We start from the raw sequence: 14,812 nt of genomic DNA, 5'->3' as shown, positions 1-14,812 counted from the left end.
GTCCTTAGAAAAACAAGGAGGCACTGCTTCCCAGGTCATTCTTTGAAGCAAGTAGACTAGAGACCAGGATCCATCAGGAACATTCATTCCAAAATGCTTAGCACAACAACAATCAAGTTCAGCAATTTATTTAAAAGTGCTACACCCAATGATCAAATGGAGTTTAACGATGTTCAATATACAAAAAGCAATGTAATACATCACATAAACAGGGCGGAAGGAAAAAAGAAACAACACATAATCCTATCAATTAAAGCAGGGGGAAAAAGTCACAATGTTCAGTATTCTTTCAAAACAAAAACACACAAAAAACTAAGAATTGAAGGGAATTTTCTCAATAAAAACCATATATGAAAAACACAGAAGAAGTGCTATCCTCAAGGGTAAAAGACTGAAAACCTTTCCTCTATGATCAGAAACAGGGCAAGGATGCCCACCTCCACCATTCTAGTCAACAAAGTAGTGACCATTTAACCCATATTCATTAAAGCAAAAAATAAAGACATTCAAATAAGGAAGCAATCTTTAAGTAGACATACTAACAATTCCTTTTTCAGACTTTAGAGAGGGAGAGATACGGAAAGAGAGAAAAGCTGGTTTACCCCACAAAGGACTGCAACAGCCTGGGCTGTGCCAAGCCAAAGCCAATATCCATGAGTTTCATCCACAGCTCCTACATGGTTACAGGGGTTCAAGGACTTGGGCCAGCTTTTGCTGCCTTCCCAGGCACAGCAGCAAAGAGCTGGTTTGGAAACAGAGCTCAATGGGCATCCATATGGGATGCTGGAATTACAAGTGGAGACTTAATCTGTTGTGTCACAAAGTGGACCCCAGAAACCCTAATGATTTTAAACACACATATCACACACACACACACACACACACACACACACACACACACACACACCTATTAGAACTAATGGATAAATTCAGCGAAGTGTCAACATATAAACAAAGTCAGTACAAAAAAAATCAGTTACATTTCTATATACTAAATAAAAAATATGAAAAGGAAATTGCAAAAACAAATCATTTGAATAGCACCAAAAGGAATAAAACACTTAGGGAATTATTTAAAGAAGGAGGTGAAAGGCTTATGCAATTGCAAAATACTGCTGAAAGAAACTAAAGAACACATAAATAACTGGAAACATGGCAATGTTCATGCATGGGAAGATTTCATATTCTTCAGCTTGCAGACACTACCCAAAGCAACGCACAGATTCAATGCAATCCCTTTAAAAATCCCAGAAACATTTTCTTTTCAGAAGTAGAAAGAAACCTCTATAGAGACCCCAATAGCTTAGGCAATCTTGAAAAACAGAACAAGCTGTAAACTACAGCTTGCGTTGTTGGCATCCCATACTGGAGTTCCAGTTTAAGTGATGCCATTCCACTCCTGATCCAGCTTGCTGTTAATGCAAGGGGAAGGCAGCCTGAGTACCTGGGCCTCTGTCACCCACATGGGAGACCAGGACAGAATTCCTGGCTCCTGACTTTAGACTGGCTCATTCCTGACTACTGAAACTATCTGGGAAGTGAGCCAGCAGAGGCAACATACTTCTTTAACTCAGCTTTTCACATAAACAAACACCCCAAAAGGAAAGAGAAGAACAAAGCTGGAGACTCACGCATCCTGTTTCTAAGGCATTCTATAAAATTACAATAATTTTTTTTTTGAGTGTGGTACTGCGCAAATGCAGACATATGGACCAATGAAACAGAACAGAACCCTGAAATAAACCCTCATAGATGGTCAAATGCTTTTGGACAAGGTTGCCAAGACTATTCAGTGTAAAAAGCACAGAGACAAAGCAGCATGGTGGGAGTTAGTGCCTGATGGGGAGGGGAAGATGAAGTCCCGGGTACGCATGGCAGTGATGGTCACATCACATTATGGACGAATTTAGTACCATTGAACCATAGGCCTAAAAATGCATATGATGGCAAATTTTGAGTTATGTACATTTAAAGCAGTAAAAACACAAGAGAAAAAAAAATCACAGCAAGCAATGTATGCAAAAGCAGGTTGACATTTAACCAATTTCCACATTCAAGGCAAACACATCGCTGACAGTGCTACACAGCTTCATCCAAACACTTCTCACGCAAGGCTTCATGAAAAAATTGATCTGGGTTCCTCCTTAGATTCCCAGGAGTGCCCCTTTCTGCACCCCGTGTCTCGAAGCAAAGCTTTTGGCAGATTCTGTATCCAAGGCTGTCCCACAGTCACTTTCTGCCTAATTTTACAATTGAAAAGTAATCAACTGCCCTGTAAAGGGGAAAATAAAAGTGACCCCAGCTGTTGGTCCTTGACCTGCGTGTCTCAGATATTCGTTTTCTGCCTGGCAGTGAATGAGACTCCTCCTGGAGACGCGGGAAGCAATGTTCAAGGAGAAGCACCGACTTTCCACGCAGCTTCAAGCTGCTGCAACAGTGGATGGCCCGAGGACAGTGACTGAGCAGGCTCAGTGTGAGACAGGAAAAGGCTCTCCAGAGGTCAGAGTGTTGGAGAAAGAAGTGGGTAACGGGGAATCAAACACCTGCCTTGGGTCCCTTCAACAAGGGATCACGGCAGAGTTGGGATAATCGAGACAGTGGATAATGATCTCGGTGGGGTCTTTTGTGAGTCTGTCATTGAAACCAAGGGGACTACCTTGAGGACCAGGGGACAGACATGAAAAAGGTCTCAGCATCTTCAACTCAGAAACACAGGCCAGGCATTAGTGGGATTGCTGAGGGAGAGTTCCGGAATTTTCTGTCAGGACAAATCAGATCAACTTAAGGAGTAAAGGAAGAAATCCCCATGAAACTGCAAGCGCTTAGAGATATCACAAAACTCCCCTGTGGATTTGAGAAGATGCTCATCTCTGCTTGTTAAGTCACATTCCATCCTTCCAGTATAGGCATGCAACCATCCTTTCTTCACAGGGCTAAAACAATGGCTCAAGGTTTGGGTGACTACCAAGACCACACAGCTGTAAGCACAACACATTGGATACCCAGCATTCCCCACATTTGTTCATGCCCCATATGGATAAGATACATGGTATTTGACTCCTTGTAAGAGGACTTTGGGGATGAGGTCTCTCTTCCCATCCATCTTGTCCCTTGTCAGTCCCACCTGCCCCTTGGTTGGATATGATGAAGCTGAGAAGGGTCCACACTGGCTCTGTGTGCTCGGGGTGATCCCAGGCATGTTCCACAGTGATCAGCCAGCAGGCCTTGAAGGAATGTCTCAGCCCAGATTCACACCCAGCATCCAGCACAGGGCAACAGGGCATGCTCTTGGATGAGGTATCAAGGTGTAACAGGCTGGATTCAGGGATGATGGGGTAAAGGCCAGCCATAGGTGGACACAGGCACCAGCCAAATGACCAAATGCCCAGACCCTATTAGATTCATTCCCCATCCCTAACTTGTAATTAGCCTTTTTAAAAAAGAGATCTATTTAATTGGAAAAGCAGATTTGTTGAGAGAATGAAAGAAAGAAAGAGCTTCCATCCACTGGTCCACCCTCCAAATGGCTACAATGACTGGAGCTGAGCTGACTCAAAGCCAGGAATCAGGAGCCTTTCCCAGGTCTCTCACATGGGTGCAGGGACCCAAGGCTTTGGGCCACCTTCCGTTCTCTTCCCAAGCCACAAGCAGGGAGCTGGAGCGAAGGTGGAGCAGTCGGGACATGAATGGGGTGTTGATACTTGCAGACCAAAGATTTGCCAGTGGACCCAGCACTCTGGCCCCTTAAACATCACTGTTGTGTGTGGTTCACTTCTGCCACAAATCTCTTGGCTCCTGAGGGGCCCCAGAGAGGGAATCAGTGGAGAGATTTAGGCTCCAGCAAAAAACATTACTTCCTCCTACCACTGGCCTCAAGTCCGCTGAGCATGTCACATGTGTACAACTCCGTTTTATATCACTGTGCTTCACCTTCACTGCCTGAGCCTGATGGCAGATACATGCACTGCAGCCATGGAATGAACATGATTTCACTGGAGTGGCAGCAGGCAGTGATGTGGGTGACAAGCTGAGACCGAATGCCATCTTGGCGAGACAGTAGGGGCAAGAGCTTCAGATTGAACCCAGTGAACAAGATCCTTGTATGGCACATCTCTCCTGGGACGGTCAAGAGGTCAGGCCCAGAAGCACCTTCCTTTGTGTTTGTACTTGGAACATGCTATGCCCACACATTAACCCATCAACAATCTAAGGTTGTCAGGACAAGATCAGGTGGGTTCCCAGGTGTGCAAGCCATAGGCATAGACGTCTGGGTGGTTTCCCTCAGTCACATGGTCTCAAAAGAGGCTTCACCCTGGAGTTGTGCCCTTGTGATGAGGATGATAGAGAAATCATCCCATGTTGGCTAAAAGAGGAGACACCCGAGAAGATACCAAGGGACCCCTCGGGGTGCACCTCCATACACACCAAGAAAATCTCCAAGGTAAAGGGGAACAGTTCCTTCAGGGAAACAGAGGATTCCTCAGGTGCGCACCCTCTCCCCTACATGCACATGGGGGACACACCCTTGGACATGCCTAGAAAAGACAATGGAACATGTACACTGTGCACACACGCATTCGTGTGAACCCTCAAGTCAATGGCAGCCGTGTTGATGACATTCATTTCTGCAGCTGCACTGCCTGGGCTACCCTGACATTCCAGTCTGGTTCCCTCTCCTCCTACGTCACCTCTTTCCATTTATACTCCCAGTTTCATCTCATCTGCTACATTGACCCACAATACTTTGCATGTCTGTCCTAAATTCTGGCTACTCAACAAGAGCCTATCAATTGTAACTACCTGGGCCTGGAAGATTCTCTTCTGGAAATTTCTTGTAGGATTGATCAGATCCACTCGGCTACCACTTAGTTTAAAAGGTTCTGGACTATGCTCTATTTCATATAAGTGAATCCTGTGTCCTTCCACAAACACAAACTCCTCAAGAACACAAACCCATCTTACCCTTCTTTTGTGCCTCTGAAATCTAAAACCCCCACACTGAACCTCAACCAAGTTCCCAAACCAAATCCTGTGAATTCTATTCCTACCTTGGTTTACGTCAGAGGGGTATGGAGTGAAACAGAGAATGGCTTCATCAGGAGGCCCTGTGCCCACAATAACTTTCATGACTATCTCCTGGCCCTACATTCCTCCAGTCCCACAATACAGGTGCTCAATCTTATCGTTCACAGCAAGATCATTGAAAAGAGCCTTGAAGCTCATGCTGAAGTTCACCAGCTCAGAGCACGAACCCCTTGCCCCCACAAACTCGACATTGCTAATTGTAACAACCGTGGTTGTGTGTAATCATCCCCGTTCCTGCCTCACCACCACAAGTTGGTACAGCTCCAAGCAGGGAGGGCAAATGCCTGATGGCAATAGTGGCTACATTCAATAAACCGGGCAAATAAGATGGTGCTGATTGTGTGCTCAAAATGAGCATGCAGTTATGTCTATTTTATTTTTAAAATACACAGCCATCATCTGTCATTACATGGTCTGAACTTCCTTAGAAAGCAGTTGGAGTTAATCTCAAAAATCAATGGAAGAATACCACATGTGCAATTTTATCTGTCTGTGTGTGGCAGCTGTCACCCTGATTACCTGGACATCCAATAATACACTGGAAGAGAAATAGGCCCTTGCACTTTGCGCTAGTAAGGGTCAGAGCTGGGAGTGCCTGGGAGGCCTTGCTCCACACTCAGGTGGGAAGCAGTGAAAGGGCTTTCTAGGCTAAAGATAGTGTCTGTTCCCTAATGCATTTCAGCCCTGAAACGCAGCAGTTTGTTTCTGAAATCTTTTAATGCTACCGCTCAATCTTCTGAATGAGCCTGCTGCTGGGGATCTGCTTCACAAGAAAAATGGGAAAAAATCTAAAGTCCTGGTAATTGTTTCCTCGATGGGAAGCCCATCATGAGAAGTGACAATGTCCTCTGGTCAGTGGTATCCTCACAAAGCTCAGTGCTGCCCTGCAGATCTCCATGGGGCACTACCCACACCCTGCAAGGAATGCGCTGATGCATGGATGAGTCAGGGATAACTATGCTAGACAAATAAGGGGCTGCCGACCACCATCCTCTTACACAGCCCAGGAAAACAGTTGGACCCTCACAGCTTCTTGGTCACAAGGTCATGATGAGGCTGTTTTCTATTAACACCAGATGAAGAAAAATAATGCCAATAGCATAATCAAAATCCAAGTGCGCTGTGTCCAAAGCATAACCTTTCTAGAAGGTGTGCTGTGCGGGCTATGGAGTGGCTTTCCGAACACTGTGATCCCTGGGGGACTGGACATGACATATGCAACAGCAGGAAAGTAACCATGGGGATGAGACCACCACCATGAGGGGCTTTTCTACATTAAATATCAAATACCTACATAGAGAGTTTCCAGAGAGGCTACTGGGATCTTACGCCCCTTCCCACCTCTGGGAATGAGGAGGGGGTCTCTGACATCACATAGTAGAACTGTGAACTACAAGGCCTTCCTCTCACTAGTTTGTTCCCACTGAGAAATCAGGGAGAGCCCTCGGTTGCAGGGCGCAGGCTGCCAGAGCTCACCAGGGATGGAGGGCGGGAGTGGATGTGGGCATGGACAGGCTTCTCTGGAAGGACAGGACAAGTGAGAATTAACCAGAAGGCTGGGATACGTGTACTAAGCTTGGAGACAGCCAGAGAGCAGGTGGACTGGAGTTTCTCCTCTGGAACAGTGGGTCATGAGGGTGTGTTCACGACTCGTTTGAGGGGTCCCTGGCTCACTTTCCTTTCACCACTTGCTCCCTCTAACCCCCACCGTGGTTCCTGAGCCTCTTGCACACACAGGTGTACACCTACACAGCCCTCCCATGGGAGACAACTGGCTGTGTCCCTCTGGGGCTCTCTTCACACTTCCCATTCCCACTTCTCTCTGCATTGGGACCTTGCAGCAGTTTGTCCCCATCACATGCCTACACACACACACTGCACACATACATAAATATCCACACACTTACCATACACCGTACATCACATATATACATAAACAAAACAGCACACAATACCTCACGTTACAACCAACAGATGGAAGACTCTCTCTTTCTCTCTCTCTCTGTAGCACTGACGTACAACTACACAGACATATCCTTTTAAAAAATCCGCTACAGTAGTTGGGCTATGAAAGTCACCTGGGGATTGTTCTGCCAGGGGGTTTCATGGCATTACTGAAGAAGAAAGCAAATATCCCTGAATGGTGATGGAATACGATGTCAAACTTGGCTGTCTAGATAGGGCCCACCTTGCTGCCGTCCTGGGTCTCAACATTAGGACCCCTCAAACCCTCCTACCAGCTGTGTGAACTGCTGAGAAACCTCAGGCCACCTAGCTTCTCTAAACAATCCTGGAGTAATGAGAGCACTTGAAGCCCCTTGGCTCACACGCTCAGAAGTGAACCGTTCTAACTCTTCCTTCCCTGCCTGCCTGCTTCACTCCCCTTTGTCACAGTTGAAGGGACTGTGTGCCCAGCATCAAGTGCAGAGACAGGAAAAGGTTCCTTCTTAACATGGCACGGTCCGCAACATTTCTCTGGGTGGCTAGACAGTCAACTTAACTCAGAAACCACTGGGTCACAGCCTGTTATTAGTAAATTGCTAGTAACCATCAATTCTTCCCTGCTGGAAAATCAATAGATGACAATTGTTGTATTTAACAACTTAGTAAAAGATTTGCTTGTTTGTTTGTTTAAAATGCAGAGTGACACAAAGAAGACAAGACAGAGGCAGAAAGAAGCAGATGGAGATTTTTTCATCTACTGGTTCACTCCTCGCACACCCACAACAGCCATGGCAGGATTCTATCCAGATCTCACGCATGGTGGCAAGGATCAAGGCACTTAGGCCATTGTCTACAGCCTTTCCAGGTGCATCAGAGTAAAGTGGAACTGGAAGAAGAAGAGCCTGAACCAGAGCCAGCACTCTGACACAAGACGGGGCACTCCAAGTAGTGGCTTATTCCATTGCATCACAATGCTGGCTCTTAAGACAACTTAACGTCCATCATGTCTTCACTTTCTTGCCCTTTGACATTTCACTTGCCACCATCACAGAGACTGGCCAGGCTTGAAATATCCCTCAGTTGCACAGTTCTAACAAACAGATGACACCAGAATCCAGCCCATCACGTCAGGGGATGAGTCTTTAAAGACAAATCAGCCACTTTGAACATGTGGGATTTATTCACATGCAGATCTGAAATCCAAGTGAAATAAATCACAACTCTGACACTGATGTGACAATTGGAAATTTGAACACAGACTAGCTATTTGACAATGCTAACAGATTATTATTAGGCATGATAATGGCACTGTGGTATATTAAAACTAATCCTTATATTTTAGCTATACTTCATACATATTTATAGGATCATATAACTGGGATTTGTTCTGAAGCTGAATGGGAGGTAAAATAGCGAGGTAGAGGTAAGGTTGTTAAAGATGTCCCCATCTCACTTTTGTGTATATTGAAAATCTCCCACTATAAAGAACTAGAAACAGATTCTATGGGAGCATGAGAAGCCCAGGGGATGATCCAACATCAAGTCAAACAAAAGCAAGACTGTAAAGTCTTTGACATCTAACCATACGATGGGCACAGGTGATGGCAGAGGAGTGAGGAGGATGGCCAGGATGTGAAAGAAACTGAGTTTGGGCTGATGGAATTTTTAAAACTTTATTTCCAATTCATTGGATAGGCAGAGAGAGTGCTCTCATCCACTCATTCACCCCCAGCAGCACCACCACACCCAAATGCCCAACAGCCAGGCTGGACCACATGGAAGCCAGGATGGTGGAACTACATTTGGATCTCCCATGTGGGTGACAGGGGCCCAAGGCCTTGAGTCATTAGTTACTACCTTGCAAGGGACACATTAGCATGAAGTTGGATTGCAAGTCGGGGATCCAGGATTTGCAGGAAGCACCCTGGTACATGATGCAGATGTCTCAACTTCTGCTATCTTAACTACTGTGCCAAATACTGCCCCAATTAAATGCCTTTTTGTTTAAAGATTCACACATTTATTGGAAGGGTAGAGATTCAGAAAGGGAGAGAGGGAGGGATGGATAGAGAAAGAGGGTGGGAGAGAGAATTTTCCATCTGTTGCTTCACTCCCCCAAATGGTTGCAATGCAAAGACTGAGCCAGATCACTGCCAGGAGCCAGGAGCTCCTTCTCAGCATGCTACATGGATGCAGGGGCTCAAGCACTTGGGCCATCCTGCACTGCTTCCTCAGGCATATTAATGGGGAACTGCTCAGAGTAAACCAGCCAGGATTTGAACCTGTATCCATCTGGGATGCTGGTGTCACAGGTGGTGGCTTAACTTGCTACAACACAATGCCAGCCCTTCTACTTCTCTCTTAATGTATAAGCAACCAAGACAAATTTTACTACCCCCCCCACCTCAAATCTTCTCTAAAAACATCATGCCAAAGATAGTTTCCTAATAAAGCCAAATGAAGAGATGCTTAGTGACTAAGCAGGGACCATTCCATGTGGAGATTGCTCCCATCCAGAGAAGATCGCTGTGCTTTCTAAGAAAACAGACACATCATCTGGGATTCTACCAAGCACCAGAAACACACAATGCAGAGAAGCCATCCACAATACCCAAAGGTTTCTTTCGGATCACCCAAGGATGTTAACACAGAAAACCACAGATAGGATTTCCATCTACACCCACTTCTTCTTTCACAGAGGTTCACATCTGTCCTTCTCTTTGACTGCCACGTGCACCAGGGCAGGACAGGCTCCACAGCCCAGGTTCAGCTGCTGCAACCCTAAGGGGTGGGGCCAGGGTTAGAGTCTTTCTCATCATCTCTCCTGCTATGCACTGGCTCCCAGGAGAGACAAGTACGTTGGAGCTGGGTTTTAACTTAGAATGAGGGAGCACAAGCAGGTTATCCTCCCTCTCATCCTCATGTCAGTCTCCAGGCTTCATGCACAGCAGTACTGTCAGAACACAAGAGCTCAAAAAGTTAGTCAGGCCCTGAGTACCTACATACTCATGAGAAAGGAAATGCCACTGGCAACCTCACCATCTGGCTTCTCCAGTGGAAGAAGGTTTTGTCGCTACGAACCACTGAAAGAAGAAAAACAGCTATCAACTCTGCCTTAGGAGCATCAGGAAGCCACCGAGGCAGATGAGGTCATCTCAGTCACCATTTCCCTGAGAGCTCAGCACTTCCATCTTCCCCAATCCCTCTCCTGTGGATGTCTGTTTAGTCCTCTTCTGTAGGGGAACTGTGCTCTCTTTGTCCTCTGCCCATGGGCAAAGGCTGTTTCTCGGCCACACCTTGGGCTCTGGTACAGCATCACAGGCCTTCACTCTCCCCAGAAATCCTGGGAGGTGGCACCGCTGCTTCTGCTTTCAAGATGGGGCAGCGTCAAACACAGAGGAGACAGCCATGGCCCTGGCAGCTGGGTTTCAGTGGCATCCTCAAAGTATACAGAGGGAATCCCAAGCACTTCACTGAAGGGTGGAGGGGTTCATAAGGAATCCTGACCAGTTGATGCGTTGCCCTTTCTCCCTGCACAACCTGCTGTGCCAGCTCTGTCCCTAGGGCAATGTAGGATCTTCTCCAACGTGATTATTTTTTCTCTTCTCTGATATCAAATACACAACACATTCCTTCCACTTCTAACTTCCATACTTAGAGGACACGAATATTGCGTCTAAGAAGTCATTATCATTGATTCAAAATTACCCTTGTCTAGAAATATACCCCCCTTGGGGCTGGCATGTTAATCCTTCACACACAGCACTGGCATCCCAAATAGGCTCTCATCCAGGCTGTTCCACTTCCAATTAAGCTCCCTGTTTACAACCTGGGAGAGTGGTGGAGAGCTGCTTAGGCCCCTGCACCTATGTGAAAGACTTGGAAGAAATTTCTGGTTCCTGATTTAAGATCAGCTTGGCTATGGCCATTACAGTCGTTTGGGGATGGAATCTCAAACTCTCTGTCTCTCTGTCTGTCTCTCTGTCTCTCTCTGTTATGTGTATGTGTGTGTGTCTCTCCTCCCTCTGAAAAATGTCTTTCAAGTAAAAACAACACACCCTTTAAAAGGGGACTTCTTGGTTAAGCAAAGAAAGGTGCATCTGTGTAGGTCTCGTATACGGAAGACATGTATGTTTGCTCCAAAACTCAACATCCATCCTGTGATTTCTTCCTAATACAAAATAATTTCAGAATCATCCTTGGGGGGCTGAAGGTAGATATCCTATCTTCCCTCAACTCATGAATAATCTATTTAATTTGTAGAGAGGATAAATGCATGAATGGCAAAGGATTACCCTCTCTGTCAGATAACAAAGCCTGGCCAGGTTAAGCCACAGTACTATGGACATCAGCAAAAACAGCCTCTGTGGCTGACAACACCAGTGACAAGCCTGAGCCTCCTCCTCTTCACAGGACAAACAAAGAATCTGCTTCTAGTAAATTAATAGCTGACCTATTAAAGTCTAAGCCGGGGTGCAAGGAAAGCTCGCTCCTGAGAATGAGAAATCATCGATTAATCTGATAACAGGTACACATTCCTCCATCTCTCTGTGGAAGAGAGGGAAACGTAATCTTCCAGTACATTCTGCTTTGCAAAAGACAGTGAGAATTATCAATACAATGCTACATTATCTTCACCAGGTATCTCATCCAGTTAAAGCAACAATGGAAAAAAAGGAAAAACCAGCGAAGATAACATAACATGCTTTTTTTTTTCTTTAACTGCTTGCAGTTAGCAATGGATTAGTATAGACTGTTTTTTTCTGAAAGGTTCTCAGACAGACTACACAAGCCACCTGTCACTCTCCAGTCTGACATCAAGGTCACTATTTTGAATTCTTTAAAATGGCCAGAGGAAGTTTGTTTTGTGGCATAGCAGCTAAAAATGCCATCTGTAATGACAACATCCCTTATGGGTACCAATTGGTGTCCTGGCTGCACCAATTTCTGACCCAGCTTCCTGCTAAAAGCTTGAGAAAGGCAGTGGAGGCTGGCCTGCGTCCTTGGGTCCCTATAATCCACATAGTAGTCCTAGAAGAAACTCCTCTCTGTTAGCCTGGCTTAGCAGAGCTGGCCATTGTGGTCACCTGGAGAGTGCATGCGCAGACAGAAAATCTCCATGTCTCTCCTTCTCTCTGAAGCTCTGACTTTCAAATAAATTAGTAGATCTTTGCAAAACAGATCAGAACACGTTTTTCACTTCTCATCTCTCCTGTGTGATAAACTGAGCCCCAGAGTTGCAACACAGAAGGGGCAGCATCTGCTTTCAAGGGGAATTGAGGCCTTGTGTGGGCAATGGAGAGTGTAAGAGGCAGCCCCACGGGAGACCACACTCACTGTACCCAAAACAACACAAGCACTTAATACACAATGTGCATGTGTAACCCACCACAGATATACAGCATGTGTATAGAACACAGACACAGTAGACACAACACCTATAATACATATATACCAGAACACACACATGAAGTTTAGCCACAAATGAAGATACGCTACACATAAACCACACATAACCTACAACTCACAACTCCACAAAGCACAACGCTCAAGCATACATACAAAACACAAACAATACATCACAGCACATACAATGCCACAGTGTACAAAATATACACAATACTAGCACAACATACACATGTAACGGACATAACACATCCTACATTGCATACAGCACACATGAAAATACACCACATACTCAGCACACACAATAACCAACATACAGATTACACATAACACAGCATATAACATTTACATCCCACACAAACCACACAACACATAACATATATCACACACATCATCTATACACAGCACACCTGATACCATAGGCCTGACACACAGACTTAACACATGTCAGACCATGTACACAGATGTCCACACCCTACACTCTATACGCCACACACACACGTTCACTAGAGAAGGGAAAAGCCCACAACACAGCATCTCATTATTGATAACAACAGGTGACAACTGTGGTTTGTGCTCAGGATAAGTCAACAGGTCTCCCATCTGTGCCATAGCCGCATTCCTGCTGTGCTTGTCTACAACCCAACCAGAAAGATGCAATCACCCTCCAGGAGTTTAGCACAGGGACAGCACCACAGAGCACACCATCTGAGCAGGGGTGAGAAATGAGTGGACTCTGCCTAATGAGGAACGTGCTGTGGGAAAAACTGAGTTCATATTCCGATGTCAGCTTGAAGTGCCAGCTACTGACAACTTATCCCAGAACACAAGACCATCATTACCTTTAAAGTCTTATACTTTAATTTGTTTTTGACACACAGTCTGTGGTTTGAGAGCAGGACAAACCATTTCTAAAACTATCGCTTGTTGATGAAACGGGATGTCCCCAGTGCAGCAACCACTAGCCTGAGTCAGAGATTGGGTTTTGTTGAGAGCTGTGAGTTCCCCGGGAGTAACCACTGAAACACAGCAGACTTTGCGTCTCAGGAATAACTGCTCAAGAAAATGTGCATCATAACCGAGGTGCAAAATTCTTACTTATACACAACCACATACACATGTGCACACATGAGCTCATAAGGCCAGCCGGATAGTCTCTTCTCCTTGAAATATGGCTCCCATGCCTTGAGGAAATTACCATGGTTTCACAAAGCATGGCATCAAATGTCAGATTCATTAGTGAGATGACCCAAGAAAAGGGACGGGCCATTTGTAACTTGTAGGGTACATCATGTTTGAATTCTTTCCCTTATTAACTTCAGATCAAAATGAGAGAGAAGAACACTCTGTTGCCAGGAAGCTTGCTTCTCCCTCTGAAGGATGAGTCATATCCTGATATTTGTACGACTTTGATGTAAGGAGACAAAGCTTTTAAACTTTTAACAGACACACAATCAGCACAGATCTGCAGACATGCACAACCCCTTCCTGCCTGAGATGCGCCACTTCGCTACACACAGTTGTCCCTAGAAGCCATTCAAGGGCAAATCTCAGCCCTACCTGCCTCCTTGAAAGGAAAGCAGTTGAGGACAAGACCAAAGAGCACAGGAAGAGCTTGCTTTGGTCTGGTCTGTCCTGGTCTGAGTTTGCTTTAAATGCCCCTCAGGAACCTTCTTTTGAGCTTGAAGTCCAGTTCAGGATCACCAGGGAGGGGGTCGGGGTTGGCGGAGGTGGGGCAGTGGGATTTCTGATGAGCTCCAAGTTGCCTTCTCTACCTGAGACTCCGGAAGTTCCCATCAGGTATTTTTGGTTAAAGTCATCCAAGAATAAGAGTGTGTCCTTACAGTAACCTTCCCTCCCCTTCCTGCCCCCACTGCAAGGATTTAAGGTCATCAGGAGATTCAATGCAGAATTCCTACTCACTCGTGTTGCGTCACCACGTAGCCATACTCGTCTTCCTCTGAGGACTTGACCTCCAGCTGCAAAGTGTCACTGGCGGGTCCTCGCACTCTGGTTGGGAGACTCTGCTCCTCCTTCACAGGCCCTTGGGTCCAGTCTGGGGGCTCCTCGAGCCTAAGCCTGGGTTCTGAATACGGCATCTCGAGCAGGTCTTTGGAGTAAGTCTGGCTTTTCACATCTTCCACCCCAGCATTCTCCTCTTCGGAAGACAGGGAAGCCTCAGGCTCCTCTGATTTCTTCATCTCTGTTTTGAATGGCTTCGCAAGGGTGGGACTTCCAGGAGCAAGTTGAGATCCATGGTCCTGCAACAGGTCACCGAGTTTGACACTCAAACGATTGACCTAGTGGGACAAAAATTCCATGAGATGACACCGCCGAGAAAAGGATGACTAACATCACAACTAAAGAGATAGCTTCA

At 45.9% G+C, this 14,812-nt stretch overlaps 1 protein-coding gene across 1 annotated transcript in view; it reads right to left on the bottom strand.

Annotated features, from left to right (window-relative positions):
- PTPRN2 (protein tyrosine phosphatase receptor type N2) overlaps window positions 1–14,812 on the bottom strand; it is a 914,532-nt gene that overhangs the window by 545,027 nt on the left and 354,693 nt on the right. Inside the window, exon 9 of the mRNA XM_040984210.1 lies at window positions 14,359–14,735. Coding sequence (XP_040840144.1) covers window positions 14,359–14,735 — 377 coding nt within the window. The remainder of the gene's footprint in view (window positions 1–14,358; window positions 14,736–14,812) is intronic.

Source organism: Ochotona curzoniae, unplaced genomic scaffold, assembly GCF_017591425.1.
Source record: "Ochotona curzoniae isolate NIBS_2020 unplaced genomic scaffold, NIBS_Ocur_1.0 contig_4105, whole genome shotgun sequence".
Lineage (NCBI taxonomy): Eukaryota > Metazoa > Chordata > Mammalia > Lagomorpha > Ochotonidae > Ochotona > Ochotona curzoniae.
Note: the sequence above shows the minus strand (reverse complement) of the source record. Positions and strands in the feature narration are given on the sequence as shown.